The sequence below is a fragment of the Nilaparvata lugens genome, chromosome 12 (genome assembly GCF_014356525.2).
Source record: "Nilaparvata lugens isolate BPH chromosome 12, ASM1435652v1, whole genome shotgun sequence".
Lineage (NCBI taxonomy): Eukaryota > Metazoa > Arthropoda > Insecta > Hemiptera > Delphacidae > Nilaparvata > Nilaparvata lugens.
This window is the reverse complement of record NC_052515.1, coordinates 22,369,949-22,396,685: the sequence shown is the minus strand read 5'-3', so window position 1 is coordinate 22,396,685 and position 26,737 is coordinate 22,369,949. Positions and strand designations below refer to the sequence as shown.

Sequence of the window (26,737 nt, the reverse complement as noted above, 5' to 3'; positions counted from 1 at the left end):
ATCTCACTCTTTTTCTGCGGAATAGAAATTCTTTTCCCTGGAGAATATTAAACTTCCAAGAATATTGCACCTGTATAGAACCCCCGCCTGAGCACACTTCAGCAGAATTGGCGCTGAATTCTCTCCTGAAAACCTTTTCACCTACGATGATGGAAGAAACTTGGAGTACTGTTTCTCATGTTTGTTCCTAACATCATGTCAACACTTTCAAGGAAAAAGTGTCAGAATTCAAGACACCTCCTCATACTCCTGCTTTTATTGAAATACGATGAATGATCACAATATATTACACATTATATTGCTTCCACCCTTTCCCCTTACTCAAGGAAAAGGGACATTTTCTGGTGAAATCGAGCCTCATCTCTGACAAGATCATTTCCATGAATTGGAATTATATGCCACTTTTCCTCAAACTGTTTTGCGAATATAGTCACTTGTGGCTTGTTAGTGCTTGTTAGCTATGTAAACCGTATAATCATTTCGTGAGAGCAAAACAATTTTAGTATTTGCATCTAAATTGTTGAGTTCCTTCTTAGATGGTTGAGAACCATAATTTAAAACATTTATTCCTCAACAAGACTTTCCATTCTATTCTCGTCTCTGTAACTGCAATAGATTGAGGAAAATGTATTATATTCATTTAGATTCTCAAGCCACAACAGTTCTTATCAAGGAATTTTTTTCAAGGTGAGAGGTTTTTTCTTTTAAATGCTCGCTTGTGATAGAAGAAATGTGCATGGAGAAATTAAGAGTTCTTTAGAGAAACAGAACAGCTCCGTCATTTATCAAACATGTTCGAATATGTTCAGCATATTTTATTTAGTAGTCTACTTGGACATATTCAAAAACCTTACAGTGAATTGTTTCAACAGATTGCTGAGGCTGTGGCAGATTATGAGAAAGAGACCTCATATTCCACACACAATCAACATCGAAGCAACAAAATTTTGTCAAAAAGTAGAAAAATACAATTTTCCTATACAAACTTGGATATTATAGATAAAAACTTTCATTTCCAATGAAAGATATTTCTATAAACTATTGATTTGAAGTGAAAATATTTTTAGACTTGAAATTGTGATGTGGAGTTGAAAGTAAATAGTGATCCAAACTTATTTCAAACTAATAATAATTCAAATTTGAGAGGAATATTGAAGGGTTCGCCTGTTTTTCCTTTTCCAATGTTATTTCTATAAATTTTATTCAATGTAAAAAAAATAAATTGTATATTTTATACAATGTTATTTTAATAAAAAGTAATTTCTTACTAATGGATAAATTAATAATAAAACAGAGTCTATAGGTTTGGAAATATGAAATTGAATATACAAAAATCAATACTCAAATTCTTATTCGATTAATCGAATACTCGATTTCAATTTGATTTTGAAAACTGAATTTAATTTTTTTCCCATGTAAATTGGGGAAAACGTACAACACGATAGTTGTCCGTTCAAATAAGATAGTCTCGTCTTTCACGATTTTCAGGCACTAATTTAGTCTAACAAGTGGACCCACCTCAAGTTCAAGAAGACAAAGGAAGACAATAATTACTGCATGCGCGTCTCCAACATTGAAGACAAATGACAAGAGTAACCGCTTTTCCAGTTGACTAGAGTATAGTACTTCACGAGCAAAACTTCATATTGAGAAAGTTTGAAGACTAAACATTGCCGGGTATGAATTCTCTAAAGTAGGGCTCAAACTCTGGTAAACTTTGCTGCATTCAAATATCCATTAATGACAGTTACAGTAACAGTTACTCTGAAAAGATGTGTACAAATGATACTGGCAAGGTTGGAGTGATAGACCCGTGATGTGGTCTCTTTTTTTTAGTTATCAACTTGAGTGCATTTCCCCTCATTTCCAAGCCTTTTCACCGTGAAATTGTTGCATGGTTGTACTTCTCTATTGTCCCTGAATCCACACATCACGATTTTCAAGGTCCTCGTCATTCTTGTTCTTATTCTTCTAGTACTTCTTGTTCTTCTTGTTCTCCCTGTTCTTCTCGCTTTCCTAGTTATTGTTCTAGTTCTTCTTGTTATTATTCTCCATCTTCTTTTTTCCATTCTTCTTTTTATTTTTTCTAATTAAATTAGTTTTCCTTACTTCTTTCCATGGTACTTCTACCATGTACTTGAACTAAAAAACTATTCAAGGCATGGTTGTGGCATTTTCTCTTTTTTCTCTATTGTTCCCTTTCTATTTATGTTGCCCTTGTAATTCAACACATGATCGCATTTTCGTTCTTTGCACTCCCTTGTTATCTCATCTCTCTCTTCTTGTAATTGTATGTTCCTAATGATCATATACCTCTACATAATCATTGTCATCATCCTCTCAATACGATTCTTGAGTAATAAGCATGTGTACATGCATATTATTACACAGCACATTTTATTGATTTTTTAATGTTATGTCCCTCTTTTCAAGTTTGTGATTCCACAGATTTCATGAATCGTTCGTGATCGTATCATCTTATAAGTATGAAGTGGAGAATAAGATGCTTCGTAGTGAAAGCTTAATCAAGTTTTTCATGCAAAACAGCGAACCAATAAATAATTCAATATGTTTTTGTCCTTATTGAAGTGAATGTAGATTACCAACTCCACTGCATTGCAATTACATTTATTGGATGACGATGGTATCCTCATAATTTGGAAAATATCCAGAATTGGGATCAAAAAATTATCTAACAGATATAAACTAGTTTCAATCAAAAAATATCTCCGTAGAATGGAGAAAAATAATGAGAAGAAGAAGAATAGAATTATATTCTAAGAAAAGAAAGAGATGAAACAATAAGAATGATAAAATAATGAGAAAGAATTCAATAAGAACTGGAAAGAAATTGAATAAAATTCCAAGAAGATATCATACTCTTGGTTACGTGTTAGTGCATCAACAAATTAACCAATGAGATGATTAGGTTGAACAACCCAAGGAATCTCTAGGTGTGAATGAGATGTTAGAAAATCTCTAACATCCAATTAAACATTAAACATTTGATGTTTAATCAGTGCCAACAAAAGGAATGACAATCACAGTCGAAGTAATTAGTCTGTCGGAGACAGCAGAAAATACTCTGCTCTTGAACCGAGCTTTTATTTCCCTGTAGTAGAAGGAGCAACTTGTTCACTAAATATATATCCATGAATGATATATTATATAGGGTTATTCAGCTACTGAAATCCTCCTGCCTTGTACTCCATCTATGCAGGAGGAATCAAATTTGACACTTGGTAGTTCATAGTCAAAGTATACTTTGCTAATCATCCTTTTGTTGAGAGTAAGTCTGTTAATCAAATGAACACGTTCTGTCTATTCTAATAATTCATCTGCTTGCAAACTCGGGGGTTTTACAGTGCGTTCCCTAAAATGCCAATAATTCTCGATGAATCCTGTTTCACATTAGAACGTTTTTCTTCTCGATCCATCTATTCATCAGTTGATCAATCACAAAAAATGACAAGCTGAGAAAGATGAGGAAACATATAATTTTATTGTATAAAAAGAGATGTTGTGATATTTATCCGTAATTGGAAGAATAAGACGCTAATGTTGTCAATACTACTGTATTTTTATTCAAAATTAATTCCAACGTCTTATTCTTTAAAATATAAACTGCTATAATAATATGATAAATACGGCAAAAATGAATTTATCTTCGAAAAACAATAGACTGTGTCAGAACATGTTATCTTAATCTGCATGATAGAGTACGGTATCGAAAATGAATATTCATAGAAAAGTAGTCTTTTTCCACTATTACATGATATCCTTCATCGTAATGATAACGCATGAGAAAAAGAATAATTTATTCATCAATAATCACCATCACCTACGATAATAAATTATTAATTCTTTTCAGCTCCAAACCGTTGAAATGTTGAAAGACTGTTACAAATTGACCGCCGTACATTTCCAAATGGAATGAACAAACAGACCAATTTCAATTTTTTGGTACATTTTAAAACATTTCAACAGCATGATGGCGGCGGGAAGCATGAGAGAGCCAATCACGTGCAAGCAAAAAGTATTCTGCAACTTCAACTCTTCAACAATCCTTTCAACTTGACAATGTCAATAAGGAAGTAACAATGTCCAGCTCCGAGCATTGCCTTCTATCGTCAACATGTTTTGGACTGTTCAGAGTTTCCTTATTGATTCAGAAAAATATGCACCCAGACAATAAAATTGAATGCCACTTTGTGAGCATCCTGAAAATGTGAATTCAGATGTTTGACAGAATATGGACACGCTCCATCCAAACTAAAATAATAATGACGAGAACTTTCTCTCCCATCCACCAATTTCAAATGTGAACGGCCAATTAATTTAAATTTTCTGCTTGTTTTGTGTTTCTTCCATTTCTATATCGTTCATTGGAGGCCGCAAAATCGTTTGAAATTTCCACGTGATTGACTCTCCACCAATTTTCCATTTCTCGTCTTCTTCTGGAAATCTTGCAACTTTGTAACGTAGATGCTTCATATAAAAGTTCTTCATAAATTGTTTGGATAAAGATAGCTAATTAAAATTCATCCATATCCATGTGATGTTTATTTTTTTGCTATGAACGATATTTATACATTCATTTATTGTACAAACACTATAATCATAATATAATTATATCATTGGCCATAATTATAATCATTATAATGATACGTGATGATATTGTACCTGCAACCGCTTTCTAAAGGGGTGTTCTCCAACTTTGAATAAAATTGTTCAAAATTTATGTTAATCAGCCACTGACATTCATCGCAGAAGTTGCTTAGAACGTCGTAATGCAAGATATAGACTACGAATAACATAAATTAATTAAAGGAATCTTTTCTCTATGGTTACACTCAATCAAAATATGTAATATTCAATAACAATTATTAAATATTGATTTATACAATAATTCATTACGTGGAAAAGAAGTGGAATGATTGGGAGATCATAGTACGCTGAAATGCAATTTCAATATTTTATTTAGAAACTGGATATTATCAGAGATAAAGAAGAGTAGACAAACCACTATCGCATGTGGGATGTCGGAGCTACTATTTTTCTTCTGTCGTACCACAAAAGCAGCGCATAATTATGTAATGCATTGGCAGGCATGGCAGTGATACTTGCACAACATGGCGTTGCGCGCTGTGGTAGCGATTATTTTCCTTGCGATTGTGGTACCACTGGTTTGAGCACCACGCTTCCCCTAGCTTCTGTACCACAATCGCACTAATGAGCGTTTTCTTATATATGTAGTATGAATTATCTACACTATGAGTTAGTCGTATTGTTCTGTGGTATGTCGGTCCCACATGCCACATGCGATAGTGGTTCGTCTGCAACCAGCCTTACGCTTATCTTTTCTCTATTATACTATTGAGTCCGCTCTGTTGATAAGCTGATGATTTAGCAGCTGAGGTGTTATTGATCAATAAGAAGATAAGATCATTTATTCTATAATGTTCAAATGATAATGAATATGTGATAATACCCTGCTAAATCTTCACAAAATGGTCGACTCTTCTAATTTGCTGTCTCTTCCGTGAATTTATTGAAGTTTCTAGTTATAGTTCATCGAGTGGGATCTTAAATGAACTCGAAATGTATTCCTTACACGAGGTATGAAATTATGACGTTTCAGGAAGGAAGAGAGAACATTAGAGAAATAGTGAGTGAGAGATCATAGAGGTAATCAGTGAGAACGACAGTGAGAGAGTGAGAGTCGAGTGATTATAGCGATTAAGAGACCGATAAATACAGTGGCTAGTGTTATTTCATTCTACTAGTGTTAGTTCATTCTACTGGTTGTGACAGATACTTGAGTGTCAAGTGGTGTAAAGTAATAGAGCTCCATAACTTCTACTCAAAACTGTTCTAGTGAACTTCACTTTAAACTGTTAGCATTGTTTGAAATGTGCAACTATAACTCACGAGCTGCCAACTGGTTTACTAGGAAACTCATTTCCAACACAATGGTCGTTAGTTGATCAGTTTCAGAGCAGAACCAACCATTCACAGCACAAAGCAGAGCATTTAAAACTAGACACTCTGAGTCAACTATAGATAATTTGTTTGCATGGTTCATGACACAGCTCATAGCGTGGAGCTTCTTAATGGATCGAGAATTATTTGTAACTCATGTACACGCTTGGTCAGATGAATTCAAATTGGTATTGCTCTAGTTATATTGAATGCATTATAAGACCTATTGAAAGCTCCAATTATTATTAAGACTTATATTTAATGTGATATTTAATATCACAAATTAATTAAATATTAAAAATTTTGTAATTGGAGGCGAAAATTTTCAAAATTGATCTTGCATGAGTTTTGGCTTTATGGTAAGCATACACTCAAATTGCTTCTCATTCATGAACTTGAAAGATATATTGAATGTAATTTATGTAATTGAAGGCGAAATCTTTGAAAACTAGTTCTATAATTCTACTGATTTAGACAATCCACGGACATGTTCAAGTAGATAGAAAATTCAAGGCTTCTCAGTTTTTCTGTCGAGTTTCATATCATGTAAGACAGCTCCACAAAGTATCAAATAGTAAGTGATAATAATCATTTCTATCAAAATTCATCTACAAGAGATTTATTCGCGAATAATTATTATGATGATTGAACAAAATGCTTCTCAATGGAAAACTCACCTAAATTTCAACCATAGCAATACACACAACCCCGCATTCAAATGACAGATAAAGTCTACAATTCTAGCCTAGAATAAGAACGTATTTTACAGGAAAAAATGGGTTCATGAATATTCATGTACTATCATAATAAAATAGAACATCATAATCCAATAAGATACAAATTACATTCACCTTATCAGACGGATATGAGATAAATCCACATTTGAGAGTAGAAGTTTAAGTATTGATATCTCTCGACAAATTAAAAGAGAATTTGTCGTAGTCAGTCCATAGAGGAGAACAGATTCGAAGTAATGAAAAAACAAATGAAATGTTGTCTGCCAAAGAAGATAATTTTGAATGAAATTTAGAATTTAGAAATAGGCCGACACATCTAGAAAATACCTGAGTCTATACCTAATTCATGCAGGTGAACGGGCTAGAGTCAAGAAAACTTCAATTAATCTTGCCATGCCTGATTTAATAGGTTTATACTATAGAATAACACTACAATTTGAAATAATAGAAAAATACAAACAGCTTCAATAAACATTGGCAACTAAAATCGAACAACAGAAACAATAATTTCATGTTACTTTGGTGACATTCTTCATCTGATTCGGGGGCGCATTACTATCCCCGATTAGATAGCAATACGTCACAAAACCAAACAATATCAGTCATCAAATAACAAATAATTAACTTCAACATAAAATTACTCAAGAAAGAAAAGCCCGTTGAACCCAAGTTTCGTCGATAGTAACCCATATAACCCATTTCATAATAATTTTGAATCCCCACTTTTGATTGACATTCTCGAATGAACCTTTGTTTCACTACACTGCACTTTCGTTTGTCTGTACGTTGCTTTATCGTCGGGGATACAGTACCTTGTTTTTGGCGGTGAACTTTTACCGGTTGAATTTGGCTTGACGGCGACGTCCTCTTACGTCCCTAGACCTGTCGTCTGAACGGGTGTCGTGAAGCGGTGTTACATAAAGTTGCGGAACCAAAGGGGTGGTAGTACTAGAAGTTGGTTTGGGGACACACATGAACCGCTGTAAATAAATGTATTACAGCATTAATTTCTAACTCTTCCTACAATTCATCAAAAGCTAAAACAGGAGTTTATTCAATTATTTAATTTAGATTTTATCTTGACGTTCTGATTTCATTCTCAAAATTTAACAGATCTAAAACAAATTTACTTGCCAGAGTGTCATTAATATACAATTAATTAAATTCTCTCATTCTATTTGAATCCTCATTTTATATAGATTTTTATCTTTAAACTACTGATTCTTTGTATCAGAATTAATGGATCTTTCTTCACAAATAATTCAAAAGTTCTGTTATAATTTAATAAATTAGCGTTCAGTTAAAAGCCTTAACGCCATGAGAAAACACAGTCAGAAAAATATAAAATTGTAAAATGTTATAAACTCAACATGAACATAATCTTAAAAATTTCATTCCAATTTAAAGGCTATCTTCCTGACTTTCAGCAATACTCTACGATAATATATTTCCAGAAACAATAACTCAAATGTAACGTAACTGAAAACTTTCTATACTTCTTTAGAAAAAAAATTTATAATTATCTTCCATCACTAATAAAATCAAAAGGATTATTCTCAATCAATATTATTAACTTGAAAAATAACAGGCTTAATTAATTCAATACTCTTATGGAAGTTTCAATCAATTAAATTCCCTAAATTATATTTTAACCTTATTTTACGTACCTTAGCGGTTATTTGAAGAAACAATTATTCGTACATGATGAAGAAACACAATTAAACCTTTCAGGACATGGCACTACTAGAAAATTTAAACTTTAATAAAAATAAAACTAGCTCCTTAACTAACGAAATAAACTTGTAAACCTGCCCAAAAAGGGCGAAACATAATGACTACATCTTTACTCTCGTAGTGCTCCTAGCAAAGTGTCCTCCGAAACGTAATCTGGTCTCGCGGTTGGGGAATCCCCCCACTACTGTATTTAGAAACAGGTCTCCTATTGGGCGAAAGGAATCAATTTGACCAATCGTCGCGTGGCTTCTAGAGCCTTTGGACCAAATAGTAACTGCAAAATCGGTAGTTTGTTATAATTTCAATGCTTGCTGTTTTCCAACTTATCGCACTTTATGTCGCGACAAGAAGGCTAAGTTTTAGAGATAATTCCATAATCTACATTCCTCGACGACTCGGAGCCATAATTTTTAAATATCTATCATGGGAAACTCGAAGTCATGGCCGTTCATAATAGAGAGAGAAAATAATTTATTTCGCTAACTCACTTACAATAATGGCTCTAGTCTATTGCGTATTAAATTTACTATTATAACTTGGGAAAAGGCCTGAATTAAAGAGAGTGCCCGGCACAGTTGTCAATCAGTCACTTTTTACAACTTTATTGTGAGGATTGGAGTATTTATTCTAAAGCTTTTCACATAGATTTCCTGTATGAATACAGCTACACTGTTCACTTCTATGAACTGAACTTAAACGCTTTGTCTCCCTTGAGAGAGAAACTTATCTATAGTTTAAAAATAATGGAAGACTTTACAATCTCGATACAGGAATATCCACGTTTTTTAAATTCAGATCTTGTTCTCTTTCATTTCGTTTCCATGATCCAAGATCAGATTTTGAAATGATTTGAATTGATGAAAATCAAATCCATTCTATAATCAATTCGATTGACCATTTTATAATAATTCAAGATTCGGTTATTGTTCCAAAGTGATGAACAAAGCTTGATAAATTAAATAAAACGCTGCCTCATCATTTCATGATTGTATTTGCTTGGTAAATAATTTTGAATTCGAAATCAGATCCAGTTATTGTTCCAAAGTGAATGGACAAATCTTAATAATTGTAATTATTTTTTATTTATTTATTCTTATGGCTTTTATCGGCAGAGAGATCCTTTCGGATGTTCTGCCTTGCCGTATTACCCAATGTCATTTCCTATCAACACTCAAGTTTATAGGTTATGTATTGGGTTCTTCATGTTTTCTCACTTAAAATTTGCACTTTCACTTCCTGAGTTTCTATTTTAGAAATTTTAAAATCAAGAAAACTATTTTCAAACAAAAATTCTCATTTAAAAAGCAGAACTATAAAAATGTTGATAATAATATTGAACTGAAAATTTCACATTACAATTTTTTCCATGGCAACCAAATATATTGTAATGAAACACTGCGTCATTATTTTATGTATTTTCTGCTGAATAAATTTGAATTTAAAATCAGAATAGAGCTTACCTTGATCATATCAGTGATTGGCTGATAGACCTTGTAGATGGATGAGCCCACAAAGTCGCCATAGAGCAAGGGTCCGTCCCCCACAACTTGCTGTGGCTCCATTGCAAAGTCCTCAGCAATCCTTGAGCAGAGCAGATCATCAAACCAAGAACGGTCCTCATCATTCACCAGACGATCTTGGTAGACTCGACAGTTTTCATGGTACCACAGTTTGAGTAGGTCGTCAACATTCTGTACAAAGATTGAAGAATCATCCCATCAATGAATAGAGAATACGGTATAAAGCACAGGGAATCCTGTATTTGAAGAATTTAAATTGCAAGAAAATTTATTCACTGATCTATCTTCTTTTTCTTTTTATCCTATTTATCCTCTTTATAGATGAATGAAATAGTAATATTGATGAGAAGTATTCCAATTACAATAATTATGTATTTCTTCAGAAGAGAACCATGTGTGTAGTAGTCCGGTCACTATATATTGGTGCATGCAATTTATATTGTAGTTCTGATTTTTTAATATATTATTTGGGTACATAAGAGAAGTCCAGAACCAATTTCTTCTTGCAAAATTTACTTGTGCTAGATACAGAGTGGCCCAAAAACCTCGTATTTTCGGCTCATTTTCCAGTTTTCAGCTATCTCTGCCAAATCTCGTAATCAGACAGAAAAATTTGATGTCGCCTTTTTTCTAGATTATAAAATTCTGAATAAAATGAGATTCGGAACTATCTACCTCCAATGAGTACTGAGTTATAATTTTTCAAAAATGAGTGAAATTTGAAGAAAAAATCAATTTTGATGAATTTAAATTTTTGATCAACAATAAATCTTCCAATTGTTACGATTCAGATGTATGATTCAAAATCTCTCTGGGCGTATTTTTGTGCTCTACAATCTGAGATCAGATAGAGCGCTCTATCTCATATAGATTTCCAGGTACACCTGACAACAATGCTCCTTGTATTGTGAAAAACACCTAATTCTCAGATCAACCATCATCACCAACTATATAGTCTTCACATTGATATTTCGCACAATGTCATAAATTCATGAGATTATGTTCTATGAGAATCACCCGTTAGATGCACTTCATTTCAGTATTTCCTAGTGGAGAGGCGCGCTTAATGACATCTCAAGAATCAAAATTTCAAACACAATTTCAAACTTCTGACACAATGGTCAGATTTCATCGTACCACACTTCATTCTTCTAGGCTCGTCAAGGCGGTCCAAAATCATTCATCACAAGTCAAATTTGGTCGAAAAGTGGAAAATGTATTGTTGAGTGTACTTAATCCTATATTCCAATACACTAAAAAATGGCCCATTTATATATTCTAAGCAGCATGTCTTTTGAAATACTTCTGATAAAATTTTCGAATCTAGAGAGGATGTGGAAATTGTCCCCCTTTTACCCTCTTCAATAAATGATACTTTCAATTCCAATACCATTCGAAAGTTACAGAAGATTTCAAAAATGGCGATTCCTGTTTTTACATTTTTCCGTGATTTGACTGTTGATCAATAGTTTCTGAAACGAGTTTAATACATCATAGAAACTCTTGATTGATTCCAAATTGTAGATAAATTGATCCTCTACGAGCTCAGTTGTCTAAATCCATCTTGAATCACTATTGCCTATCATAGTACTGCCAGAACCGTTAATATGATAAAAATATCTACAATTTCCGGATTTTTTTTCAACAATCAAATCTTTCTCTACAAAAATATTCTTTCATAAATCGTTCACAGCAGGTGAAAGGAGGAATTCTATTGTACATTTCAAGACCAAGTAATGATTTTTATAATAAGGGGTTACCGAGATACATAGCTTTGAATATAGAAATTGGCCATTTTTTGTGTATTGGAATATGGGCTTTTAGTACTCAACAATAAATGTTCCACTTTTCGACCGAATTTGACTTATGATGCATGATTCTGGACTGCCTTGACAAGCCGAGAAGAATGAAGTGTAGTACGATGAAATCTGACCATTGTGTCAAAAGATATGTGTTTGAAATTTTTACCCTAGAGGGGTCCTTAAGCTCGCCTCTCCACTAGAAAATACTGAAATGAATTGCATCGAACGGGTGATTCTCATAGAACAGAATCTCATGAATTTATGACATTGTGCGAAATATCAATGTGAAGACTATATAGTTGGTGATGATGGTTGATCTGAGAATTAGGTGTTTTTCACAATACAAGGAGCATTGTTGTCAGGTGTACCTGGAAATCTATATGAGATAGAGCGCTCTATCTGATCTCAGATTGTAGAGCACAAAAATACGCCCAGAGAGATTTTGAATTATACATCTGAATGGTAACAATTGGAAGATTTATTGTTGATCAAAAATTTAAATTCATCAAAATTCACGGAAAAATGTAAAAACCGGAATCGCCATTTTTGAAATCTTCTGTCACTTTCGAATGGTAATGGAATTAAAGTATTATTTATTGAAGAGGGTAAAAGGGGGACAATTTTCACATCCTCACTAGATTCGAAAATTTTATCAGATGTATTTCAAAAGACATGCTGCTTAGAATATATAAATGGGCCATTTTTTAGTGTATTGGAATATAGGATTAAGTACACTCAACAATACATTTTCCACTTTTTGACCAAATTTGACTTGTGATGAATGATTTTGGACCGCCTTGACGAGCCTAGAAGAATGAAGTGTGGTACGATGAAATCTGACCATTGTGTCAGAAGTTATAAGTGTTTGAAATTTTGATTCTTGAGATGTCATTAAGCGCGCCTCTCCACTAGGAAATACTGAAATGAAGTGCATCTAACGGGTGATTCTCATAGAACATAATCTTATGAACTTATGTCATTGTGCGAAATATCAATGTGAAGACTATATAGTTGGTGATGATGGATGAAGCTGAAAATTAGGTGTTTTTCACAATACAAGGAGCGTTGTTGTTAGGTGTACCTGGAAATCCATATTAGATAGAGCGCTCTACCTGATCTCAGTTTGTAGAGCACAAAAATACGCCCAGAGGGATTCCGAGTAGTAGGCAGTGTGCTCATAAATTAAATATCTCTAATGCTTCGGCCCATTCACACAGATTAGATTTAGGGAAGAAGTGACCACATCAGCTGAGAAAATGATTGACATTTTTAAGTGGGTTGTAAATTTTTAAAATCTGGTGTGGCGCACTCACACAACTTTCCTTGTAGTTATGAAAATTTATCACCTAACGCTAGTGTTCCCTCGCATCTCAAGTCTACTATTCAAAGATCTAAGCCAGCTGGTGACAGGACTATAACGCTGGAGACACACGAGGTCTGCTATCTCTTCATAGTGAATGATTTAATAGAATCAACAGTTGCCAACAGTTTGCAAATGAAATAATAACATTTTCTCGAATTTCAAGCTCATATTTTTAGGTGAAAATGTTACTGAACATTAATTGTAGAGATTCTCATGCTCGATCTTTTCCACTCGAAATTTTTTGTTTAAATTGAATCTGAAGCCTGATAATTGGGGATCCAAAATCAAACTTTGCAAAGATGGAGCGGAGCTCCTGAAATTTTTACAGATATGGGACTTATGGCAGTTGATAGAGCTTAACAATGACTATTTTAGGTATGAATTTGATCAAAATCGTTGGAGCCGTTTTCGAGAAAATCGCGTTAAACCCTGTTTTTGACAACATTTTCGTCATTTTAGCCGCCATCTTGAATTGGATTTGCTCGAAATTGTTCGGGTAGGATCCTTATAGGGGAAGGACCTTAAATTCCAAATTTCAAGTCATTCCGTTGATTGGGAGATGAGATATCATGTACACAGACGCACATTCAGCTGCTACTTCCCCCCACCCTTGAATTGGAAGCCCAAAAATCTTGTGAGTTGTTATTCTAAACATTGCTGTCCTTTTGGGAACCCTCTTCCCCTAAGATTTGATTTTGAACCCCCTACCAGGATTTCCTAGGACGCAGTCTCCGAAATCTCCCCCTCTCTGTGGACACCCATTAGTTATACAATATTGAACCTGTACAATTCTATCAAACCCAGGAATGCAAATTTGTATTGTAATATTATTTGTACTGTATAACCAATGTATCATTATTAACGCAGCGCTGAGTAGAATATTGTCTTTGATTCAGACTAATAATATCGTTTTATTAAAATTGAAGTTATTAGTCATGAAATTCATCAAAGAAAGACAAAACTCAATGAAGATACAAATACAGAACATGTTTAGAATGGTGATCAAATGGTCGTCCTGAACCTCATAACTTTTTTACGCTTGATAATGGCGAGAATCTCGTGAAACTATTCGCGTCTGGAATAAAATCAAGAACGGTTCTAGTAAGTTTTTTGTAAATAATCTTACAAAAAACTTCAAACAGTCTCTCAGATATGACTTCTTGAGGATTCATGTTGATTTAGTAACAAAGTGCAAGGAGTAACAAGGATTTGGAGAATTTTCTAGAACGAGGGTAGAGCCTTGATAATATAATGACCTTGGGAGAGGAGGTTCAGGTGGAGACTGACTCACTTTGCACAAAAGGAGATCTCATTATTACGAGGAGCGTTTGCTGGATTAAAAAAGTGATCCCAAGGCTCCAAGCTTTGAGCGATAAAGACGTCACTTTAACAAAAGGATTTACTGCATTACCATCATCTGCAACTCTTTGCTGCTTCTCGTACTCTTCCTTTCTAGTCCCACTTTCTTTCTCTATTCCCTCTCATGCTTGATCTTTATACTTCCATTTCTATCTATTGTAATCTGAATGGAGAAATCCAATTTCTTTCTTTTCTTGTCTATTGAACTCTTGTGAACCTTTTGCTTCAGTTCCAAAGTTACCACTGGATGACCTCATCTCATTATTTCACTTTTTGTTGTTATTAACAGGAAATGATAGTATCATAATCTTAGTAATGCCACTAATTTATCCTTGCCGATGGTATAATGGTGAACATAAAAGAAAATAAAATCTAGATATATATTTCTGATCGCGAATCTTTTGATATTCCAACATTGTCTAATGATTTTCTTCTACTGAGTGGATTTTTTATATGTTTGTTGAAATTTTTTGAATGCATTTTACTTTGTTTTCATAGTCTTGTGATCATTTCAATCTATGACCTCCTAATTGAGCTTCGTGCTAGCTTTAACTGTTATGATAGAAATGTCTTATAAGCTAGTTCATTAATTAATTGTTCTGATTGCATTCGAATATATTCATTAAGAGGATTGAATTCCATGTTGAATTCAGAGTCTTCTTGGTCATTTCAAGTCACGTTGCTCCTACAGATGAGAATACTTGAAGCTATCACAACGATATACCTGTTTAGGTTGTTACAATCACGCAAATCATTCGAATTTCGTGAGCTCAACTGGGGTACAGAACAGCAGGATATATTATAATAGTGTTGAGCAAGCGCTATAATTGGTAGAAGAATGATCTATCATGGTGCACGTCTCCCATTGGTCAAGTCACTCCCACAATTCAAACTTCACAGCAATGGCGGTTTATAGTGATGTCATAGCTTTGAATATTGAGAGGATCACCTCTCAGCGTATCGGAAATGTAAAACCAATGCAATTCATAGATCCATATCTGTATCTGTCAATTCATGATAAATCAATCTAAATCTTCTATGAATTCAGATCTATACCAGATTTACTATTTTGGACTAATGTTTTGGTAGCAGAAAAGAATTTGTAGAGAATAGAATCATTATCAGTTCAAATTTGAAAAAAAGTATGAAACAAGTGTGAGCGAAACCAAAACCTCCACCCAGGTGACAACTGAAGTGTCATATTGTTTTTGATTCATATCTGTATTGTATGCAAACATTAAGCTTGATTCTGTAAACTGTTGAAAATGTTTCGAATTTGTCTATTAAACAACATGTTAGCAAAACTGAATGCTGTCTACTTTCAAAAGAAATTCTTTTGAAATAAAATCCATTCCCTCTTACTAGAGATTTAAACAGCTCATGGTTGATGAATAATCAAGGTTTCGATCGGGAGTCAATACAATATATTCAGAAAAAATATACATCGAAACCGCTTCCTCGAATAATCAGACCTGAATCAACCCAACAGACTCCATTATACTCAGATTTCAGATTGAGAAAAGACGCCACAGTGATTCAAAGGCTGTGTATCATGGATGAATAAGACATTTCATAATAGAGGAGTGCCGTTGTGAAAGAATCATTCTATTTTCTTTCATGAATATCACATGAGTAGACAGACGGTCATGAGAGATTTGAGAGCAAATAGGATGATGAAGAAGTGAAAGAAGATGGAGGATGAAGAGGAGGAAAATAGAAGAAAGAGGAGCAAAAAAGGAGAGGAGGGGAGGTTCAGGAGAGCTGAAAATCAGAATCGTGAGAGCTTTTCACATCATTACATACTCAACAAGAGAGGAAGATGATGTCTTTGTTATTCAAGCCTCAGGGACGGTTCAATTCTAGGATTAGTTTTTGTGGCAAAAATGTCCTTGAATCAGTGAATGGAGCCATCAGACGGCCATCCATTCTCTTATTAAGAAACGCCCTGTTAGAGGGTAGAATGGAAATTACGTCTTGCATACTGTGTAGACTGCAGAGAGTGGAAGAATCTTTGTTGTCACATGGTTATGGGATAATCGAGGGCTTATAGAATAGTGATTTCATGGTAATAGTGTTTGTGTTTCCAACAATTAATTGACAATTCACACATGTCAGAAAAACTAACAACTTTTCTCATGAACTATGTTTGCATTAGTAATTGGAAGTTGGGAGTAGATTAATATACTTGTCTTCAACATTTGAATATGAAGCTCTTAAGTATTTTAAATTATTCTCTAATTGGGTTCTACTGGTATAGATCTCATTTAGTCTTCAGAACTTAATGCATGAATATTTTTCCACGGAGAAGATATCGGAGATAATATTACACGGAGATACTATTAAGCTTCCAGTTACTAGATTTTTTTATTGTATCTAGTGTCAATAAAGTATAGTTATTCTTTCTCTTATCGATTGTCAGAAGACTCCTCCATGCACACGGACTTATCGTACAAGCATGGAGTTATTCATTAACTTTTCACTTATATTAATGTTACAAACTAATGTATTGCCTTTACTTTGTTTTTACATACTATGTAGTTTTTGAATAAAATGAATTAAATTTAATCGAAATGTTACATAAAACTACTAAATTCAGTTCACAACTCACTCTTGTTTCCTGTTTGCTTCAGGCAGGAAATTGGTTGTGGTTCTTTTCCAATATTTGAAAGAGGATTTATATCTTATATCTTAATAATTATACAATAGTTGAAGCTTTCACAGGATATTCCTCTATCTTGTTAGAAACATAAAATGCAGCATTCGACACAGTTTGTTTCAAGTTGTGAGTTGTTTGTAATGTTTTTTTTCCAAAATTTACAAGTGAAGCACTCATAACTAGAATTAAAGTATATTTTGCGTCTCTACTTTTGTTTCAATTTCTAGCTATTTTAAGGATTTTTTAAGCAACTCTCACCAGCGGGCAAAGAGTTTTCTTTTTGCTGGTGATGCCTAGAAATATTATAATTAGTTTTTCTTCTCTCATCTAATATGCATGTATGTGTAATTGTATCATGTACATTTTATTTTCATTTTTGCTCGTGTATGTATGTGTATGAGTGAATTGTTTGTTTTATTTTTGGCAATGAAGTATAAAGTAAAGTATAAGTATGAAGTAGTTTATAACATAACTTTGACATCTAAAGGATGAGACACTTGAATTTCTTACAAGAAATCCAAAATCCTGTTTTTGACTCACCTTGATAAAGTTTGGAGCCAGCATGAGCATACCCTGGAACACTTTGCTTAGGTCCCTCAGATTGAAAGTGTAATGCGTTTTGGCAGGAGTAGGCAATAGTTCTCTCAAAATGGTGGAATAGACAGCTAGTGTACTGGACAGCAAGGTCGATCCAAGACTGCTTACAGGCTCTATCTTGTCGATCCAGAAGTTGAGGATTTTGCCAAAAATACAGCTCTGGAAAAACAAATGTTTACTGAGAGAACAGAGTAGAAAGAGGTCTGGTAAGGATAAGGAAGATAGAGAATGATAAAGAAAGATAGATCGATGATTTAATGATGTGATGACTCAATGATTTGATGATTCTTGATACAATGATTTAATGATTTTTGATGATTTGATGATACAATGAGTTGGGGCCGGTTTTCGAGATCGGGATTTAGCTAAGTTCTAGACTTTTAACAGCTGGAGTTGGATAATTGGCTTTCCGAAACGGGGCGTAGTCTCAGTAAATAGTTGCAGCAAAATAAATCTTTATTTCCTCATCAATTGGGAACGTTTTTCCTGCACAAAATTTAACATTTCTAAGTAATTAAAAATAACTGAAACTTTACACTATTTGCACTTCATTTTATTTTGTGCTCAATATTCTAGTTTTCCGAAAATTTAAATTAAACGTTACTTTGACTACGACAACGATTACGCCCTGTTTCGGACAGCCAATTTTCAGACTCCAGCTGTTCAAATTCTAGAACTTAGCTCAATCACGAGCTCGGAAACCGGCCCTTAAAGGTAGACGCACACAGATCGTCATCGGACGATCGCACGCATCGGACGGATCGGATTATTAGATTTGATATATTGTTTTCAATTGGAGTGCGCATACCTATCCGCATCCGTATAGGTATGCGCACTCCACTTGAAAGCAATGCATCAAATATAAAAGTTATCAACGGAGAGGAATAAAGTGTTGCTACAGGTTTGATTAAACATTTATTATGAATGATCTCACGCAATTTGTAGATAGTATTAACAGTGTTAGGGAATGTGAAAGTACCGATGAATACTTGAACTATATCCAGCCCCTTAATTATGAATTGAATATTTTTAGTTTAAATATAAGAAGTTTGAAAAGAAATTTTGATCAAATTCTCATTATTTTGAACAGCATGAGAACAAAATTTGAGGTTCTAATTTTTACTGAAACCTGGACTTCTGAAGAAGAAAAATCACTGTTAAACATTAATGGCTATAATTTATATATAAAATGTAACTCCTTGAATCGTTCAGATGGAATTGTCATGTATGTAGCTAATAGTATTTCCTCGAAAAAAATTGATAGTCCAAACGAATATCCTTTCTTAGCTGTTGAGCTGCAAACTAAAAATAATAAATATTTAGTAACATCCGTTTATAGATCTCCTAGTACAAGTATACCTTTATTTATAGAACAACTTGATAATTATATGAATGGTTCATGCTTTAATTTTGATTATTCATAGTGATAGGTGATGTAAATATTGATTTGTTATGTAACTCTAAAAAAACGCATGATTATTTGTCTATTATGAGTTCGCATGGGTTTGAGTCCTTTGTCAATAGAAAACTCGTCCTGCTTCAAATACTTGTTTAGACCATATTTTTTCTAAATCCAAACATAATGACTCATTAAAAACTGCTGTATTAGAAATGTCAATTACTGATCATTATGCGACTGCTCTTCACGCATCAATTAAAAAAGATGTTTGTTCTCGATCTAGTAAGCCATGTAAGTTTATTGAAGTGAGGAATGTTAATAAAGAAAAGTTGTTAGAGGAGAGTGCTTTAATTAATTGGGAGATTGACGCGAATAGAAGTATTGAAACATTAGTAAATGAATTTGTAAATAATGTAAAAACGTGCATCAGTAGAGCAACAGTTATTAAAAAGGTTAATTTAACTAAAAAACATTTGAAACCTTGGATGTCCAATGGAATTCTAAAGTCCATAACTATAAGAGATAGATTATATAAAAGATTGAAAAATGAACCATTTAATGTAGAGCTGAGAAGGAAATTCCTGTCTTACAGAAATAGAATAGTAGATCTAATTAGAAAAGCAAAAGATTTATATTATCAATCAGAAATAAATAAAGCTCAAGGTGACCCTAAGAAGATATGGTCTGTGATAAATCAAGCAATTATTGGGGTAAATAAGAATTCACGATTACATGTAAATCAAGATCTTAATGCTTTGAATGACTATTTTGTGAATGTAGGTATAAATCAAGCGCAGGAAATTGATATACATGGACAGAATGAAGATCAATATTTGGAACAAACAATAGATATTGAAAATGCATTTAATTTCAATTTGTTACTGAAACAGAAATCAAGGAAGTAATCAAAAGTTTGAATGATAATAAGGCACCTGGATGGGATAACATATCCAACAGCGTGCTAAAACTATTAACTAACACAATCTCTAAACCTCTTTCAGAAATTTTCAATTGTTGTTTTTCATCTGGATACTTTCCCTTGCATTTCAAGCATGCAAAAGTTATTCCTTTACACAAGGGGGGGGGGGAGTAAAGAAATACCTCAAAATTATAGACCAATTAGCTTGCTAAGTTCTATTTCTAAAATTTTCGAAAAATTGGTAAAGAAAAGATTAGTTGAATATCTAGATGTTAATAAAATCATTGATAAGAGGCAGTTTGGTTTCCAACAGGGTAGAAGCACAGAGGATGCATTGGAGTCCTTAACTGAGACAATATACAATGGTTTCAAAACAAATAAAAAAACCTTGGTAATGTTCCTGGACCTGGCCAAGGCTTTTGACACAGTACCACATGATAAAATGATCCAGAAACTATATAATATTGGTATTCAAGGAATAGAGTTAGATTTCTTTGAAAGTTATCTAAGGGGTAGAAGCCAAATCGTTAGCTGTGGTGGTAGTAATAGTGAGATTAGAGATGTGACATGAGGTCTACATCAAGGGACTGTATTGGGACCAGTTTTATTTTTGATCTATGTTAATAGCCTGCCTAGTGTACTGGACTCAGTTGGGTCTAAGACAATTTGTTTTGCTGATGACAGCACTTATCTTCCAAGAAGGTTCCTGGGAAGATGTTATCAAGCAAACAAAAGTGGGTTACTATAAGGTTTCTCAGTGGCTAAAATGTAATTATTTGAGACTAAATCTTGGTAAAACAAAATGTATGACCTTCAGTCCAACAACAAGAGGAGATCTAGATATGAACAGGCTTTGTTTGAATAATGCTTGTAACAGGTATCCATGTGATTCTTGCAATGAGGTTATTGAGAGTGTAAACAATTACAAGTATCTTGGTATTTTTGTTGATAAGCATCTACGCTGGTCACCTCAGATTAGCTACCTTTGTAGAAAATTAAGGGTGGTCAATTTAAAAATGTACATGCTTAGAAGTATTTTGAGTCTAAAATTACTAAAATCTGTTTATTTTGCTCTATTCCAATCCTTAGTTCAGTATGGTAATTCTATATGGGGAGGAACTTTTGATTCAACTTTAAAACCTCTATTTGTTTTACAAAAGTTAGTTATCAAAACAATAATGAGGTATCCGAGAGATTTCCCAAGTGTCACATTGTTTCAAAATTCCAATCTGTTCACTATAAGACAATTGTTCATTTTAAAGACTATTTAGAAACATGTGCTCAAATTAAAAAATATTCAAAATTATCAAAGAGTAACTAGACAAGTCGCTCAAAACTTAATCACAATTGAAAGAGTTGATAGCACCCTATCCCGTGGAAGTATTTCATATTTGAGAAATAAACTCTATAATAAAGTTCCAAGAGGATGGTTGATAAAGAAGCCTAAAATAAAAGATTTCCATACCTGGGTGAAAGAAAATTATTTTTATTCAATTAATGATTTGGTTTAATATTGATTGATGTTGTATGAATCTTAAATTCAGCTTTATGTATATCTTTAATTTATTGTTATTTCTTAGAATGGAATATTTAGTGGTTGAATGTTAATTACTGTTAGCCTATATTATAATATTGTAGGATCATTTTATATATTAATATTAATGTATAAGTGAATAAGTTATATTAAGACTCCACGTCGGCGTACAAGTTTTCTTTTGCCGACGTGTAGCACAAAGTTGTCAATTTCCTTTCAGTTGTATTCTGTATATATTTTTGTGCAATAAACGATTTGATTTGAAATCTAATCATCCGATTCGTCCGATGCGTGCCGTCCGTCCGATGACGATCTGTGTGCGCCTACCTTTATGGTCCAATGATTCAATGCTTCATTGATTCAACTAAGCATCCTCGAAGTAGTTTTCTCTGTCCTCTATAAGAAACACCTCTACACAGCAAAAGATTGAGTGTTTGATGTGGCTTTAGTCGTAACTTCATTATAGGCCTTTAGGCCTCCTTGATCCTTCTTCTTTCGAGAAAAAACGTCGGATCGTCACTTTCAACACAGTCGTTACTTAACGACGATTTGGTGTGAGTTTTTCTGCTTCAAAAGTGAGTTTTTCTGAGACGACGCCGGACTTATGAAGAGCGATAAAGTGTGGTCACAACAAGATGGCGACCCACATGTGAAAGTTCGGAATCAGCTACTATAGAATTTATAAGGCAGACCTTCGCTGGACGCCTCATTTTGATGCGTAAAAATCTGGAGTCGCCTCCTCACTGTTACCGGACCTGTGCACCTGTCACCTTGTGAATGTTTCTTATGAGCTTACCTCATGCATGTGTATGGAAAATAAGTAACGAAACTTGGAGCCATAACACATGAAACAATAAAACAGGAAATTCGATACGATAGCACATGCAATGATTCAGAGGAATATAGACAATTTCCACATTGACTACAGGAGACTAACAAGAGCGTCGATACAATAACCGGAACAAGGACGTCGATATTTTACATATTATTTTATTTCATGTGTCTGATCAATGATTTTTTCTTATCTCATTTTCTGAATGACAGAATCTACGGTACACATGATAAATAAAAATGACAGTCTCATTCGAATAATAAGCGTGTCACTGTAATTTCAAATTGTTATCCATACCTCATTAACCTTAAATAAAACCATATCTCATCAAATAGAAAAGTAGTAGTCATTCTATTCTATTATTTTGTCTAACTCTGTAGTATGAGTAGAGAATGTGGCTAATGATAGAAATACGATCAGGCAAAAAAACATAATATTTATGGCACCGAAAATTGTCTAGAACAATGATCGCCAAACTTATGAGCCTGGTGAGCTAGAATAGCATTTATAAATCTTCTAGTGAGCTACCAAGTAGTATTGGGCTGAAGAAGTACGGTACCGTATGCAAAATGAAATTTCACACCTTTATTGCCTATAAAGATACATTTCTACTGTTGGAATCTACTCATAGCAAAAAGTATAACAAAAGTTGAAATGTACATTTCAATGAGAGCAGTGTAACTCTTTTTCGTCATCAAGTATTTTCTTGATGTTTGGAGAGTACGTTGTAGCCTCCATTCTGATACATTTGTCCAAATGTTCATCAGTCAGTCTGAGTCTGTTCCTGTATCGATTTTTTTCGAAAAAGATGTTTCACACAAGTAGGTAGAGCTGAACATAGCTTTCAACGTCAATGCAACTTGAACAATATTTGGATATTTTTCTTGGGGGCTTGAGGCGAAATATTTCCAGTTGTAGAAAGTGATCGTTTTGAAAACCCCACAAATTCCATTTCAACTGAAGCCTGATCTTCACCAAAATGTATTACAACACAAGCTGCAAAGTCTTCTGCATCGATCTCTACAGAAGGAGAGTTGATGAATTGCACCATATTAGATATGCTTTTAAAACCTTGAAATCGTTGATCAAACTTTTGTCTCAAGTCTGAAAGAATTGTAACATATTCTTGGTTATTACTGCGATGCTGTGAAGGAATTTTCTCGTCATTGATTCTCTTCAGACTGGGAAAGTGTTCATATTCAATCTGGACGACATTCTTTTACCATATCTCGAGCTTCTTGGAAAACGATGTTACAGTTGAAATCATTTCACCGATGTCCTTATCTTTCCCTTGAATCTGCAAATTTAAATCATTCAGTTTCTCAGTTATATCTGTGAGAAATGCAATATTTTGTAGCCATGTTTCTCAATGCATGGTTGCCAACCCAAGCATTTCTGTGAGCTACCAGAAACTACCCCACGAGCTACGAGTAGCTCGCGATCGACTGTTTGGCGACCACTGGTCTAGAATATTGATGTAGGTATTATTATTTTTAGCGTATGGCTTTCAATGGTGGGTAGACCCAAGGGTCTCTTGTTTTGAACGAAAAAAGTATAGGAAAAGATGGAGCACAACTTAGTTCCACCACGCCGTATATAGTCCAAAGTTCCCTAATGGAAAACCGAACACTAAGGTTATAGTCAGCAAAATATTTTCAATTTACACTTTTCACTTCGAAATAAAGAAAAATAAAGTAGGTAGTATAATGAGAAGATTGTAGCACGAGTTTTCCTCTCGAGTAGATTTGAAGTAAGAGTGAAAAAAAGTGACAAGGCAAAATGAAATCCCACGTAAGTTGTTGTTACTATTTCTACAATTTCTGGAAGCACTCTTCAATTTCTTCAACATGATTTCAACTACGGTACTTTTCTTATCTTGAATTCTCATTTCTCTCTAATTGATTCCCTTCTGATCTTCACTAATGGTTCTCAACATTCATAAATCTCAAAAATTCCTGACTTGTCTCACTTTTTCAGAGATTTTTTCTACATTCTTTCAAAATCTTTCATTCTCATCCAGCAAACAATCCTGCCTATTATTTTTGTATTCAACGTCTTGAATGATATTTTCCTCAGGTTTCAGAGGATCATTGCTATTTGCAATTCCTCATTTTCAAGTCATTAACTCCCAATCTCTATAAATTTCATCCGAAGAGCGTTTTCTCTCGAATAATGAAATATTTCTCATGATGAATAATGGAATGGCAGAGTCGCTTATTCCAGTTTTCTCCTTTCCTTCATTCATTTCTCACTAGAAATAATATTTAAAATACAGTACATATGATTTTGTACATTCGTCTTCATCTTAGGTTAGTGCTCATACCAAGGAATTAATATTTGAATTTTGATTCATATAACTTTGAAATACTGGAATATTTCTCATTATACATGAATAATGGTGTAGCCGTTTATTTCAGTTTCGGAGATTCTCATTTTCCTCACCTTAAAGTATACATAGTTTTGTGCATTTCTCTTCATATAGAGTGAGTACCCATGCCCAAGAAATTGATTCACACTGAATTTCCACATCAGTATCAGAGTCCGAGTCGGTTCAGTGAAAAAAATCTTCCCATGAGTTTTAATGGGGCTATTCATACCTGCTCGTTCGGATAGGGTGAGAATCAACCCAACTAATGTGAATGACATTTCAACTGTACCGGAAACGGATACTGATAGTGATATGTGGCAATGCAGCTTTAAACTTCAAAGAAGCAAGCAGAACATCATGCTCCAACTCCATTTCTCGATGTAATAGTATTACCTTTCAACGCAATCCATCGAATGTTGATATTAAGCTCTTTTCCTTATTGCATCTTTCGAGTTATCTGCTCCTCCATGATACACCTCTATAAAAATCTGGTGTGGTACACTCACACAACTTTCCTTGCTCATTGAACTGGGAGCCTCATTCTTAAACGACAATAATTTAGAGAAATAACATAATGACGATTGGCGGCAACATAATTATTTGAAACTACGATCAGACTACTGTATATGTGTGTATATAATTGTTTTCAGAGTACTTTTTCCTTTGTGTAAATTGTGAAATCCGATGATTTTTTAAAAGTCGTCAAAACAGCTGTTCTACAAATGAAATATCTCGACTATGTGTTATTTTTATAGACTGCTCTACCTACCTACCTCATGCACGAGAAGGAGGTTACGAAGTCCATTTCTCAAGGATGGGGTGAACCCCCCATTAGTTTCCCAGAAAGGAGACTCATGCCAGTTGATGGAGCTGATAAATAACTATACAGAATATGAATTAGAAATAAATCAGTCGAGTAATTTTTGAGAAAATCGTGAAAAACATGTTTTTTCAGTAATTTTTCGCCATTTTTCTCGAGAATATTACGCAGCTCCTGCAATTTTCCTAGAAATGAGACTCATGTCAGTTGATACGGCTTATAAATAGCTATCCATGGTTTGAATTTGAAGAAAAACGTTAGAGCCGTTTTCGAGAAAACCGTGAAAAACATAGTTTTTTAGTAATTATCCGCCATTTTTCTCGAGAATATTACGCAGCTCCTGCAATTTTCCCAGAAATGAAACTCATGTCAGTTGATAGGGCTTATAAATAGCTATCCATGGTATAAATTTGAAGAAAATCGCTAGAGCCGTTTTCGAGAAAACCGTGAAAAACATGGTTTTTTAGTAATTATCCGCCATTTTTCTCGATAATATTACGCAGCTCCTGCAATTTTCCCAGTAATGAGACTCGTGTCAGTTGATAGGGCTTATAAATAGCTATCCATGGTATAAATTTAAAGAAAATCGTTAGAGCCGTTTTTGAGAAAATCGTGAAAAACATGGTTTTTTAGTAATTATCCGCCATCTTGAATTGAATTTTATTGAATTCCTTATTGTCGGGTCCTCATGGTATAAGGACCTCAAGTTTAAAATTTCAAGTCAATCGGTTAATTAGGAATGGAGTTATCGTGTTCACAGACATACACACATACACACACACACACATACACACACACACACAGACCAACACCCAAAAATCATGTTTTTGGACTCAGGGGACCTTGAAACGTATAGAAAACTTGAAATTGGGGTACCTTAATTTTTTTGGAAAGCAATACTTTCCTTACCTATGGTAGTAGGGCAAGGAAAGTAAATGTAGGAACTTAGGAACTAGTATCATGCTCGATTTCTCACTCAGGAGAAGTTCAAGTTTTCCTTATTGGATGTAATAGGATAGAATCGTTTGAAAATTGAGAAATACCATTCTACTGTATTGAGCTCTTCTCGACTGATCATCAGCCTTCGTGTTTGAATGGAATAATTCGGTCATCAG

General features: G+C 33.9%; 1 protein-coding gene across 1 annotated transcript in view; it reads right to left on the bottom strand.

The window, feature by feature from the left end:
• Positions 1-26,737, bottom strand: part of LOC111055871 (dynein heavy chain 1, axonemal) — a 357,355-nt gene that overhangs the window by 108,566 nt on the left and 222,052 nt on the right. The window contains exons 27-28 of the mRNA XM_039439162.1: positions 17,694-17,909; positions 9,914-10,144 (exon numbers count right to left, since the gene is read on the bottom strand). Coding sequence (XP_039295096.1) covers positions 9,914-10,144; positions 17,694-17,909 — 447 coding nt within the window. The remainder of the gene's footprint in view (positions 1-9,913; positions 10,145-17,693; positions 17,910-26,737) is intronic.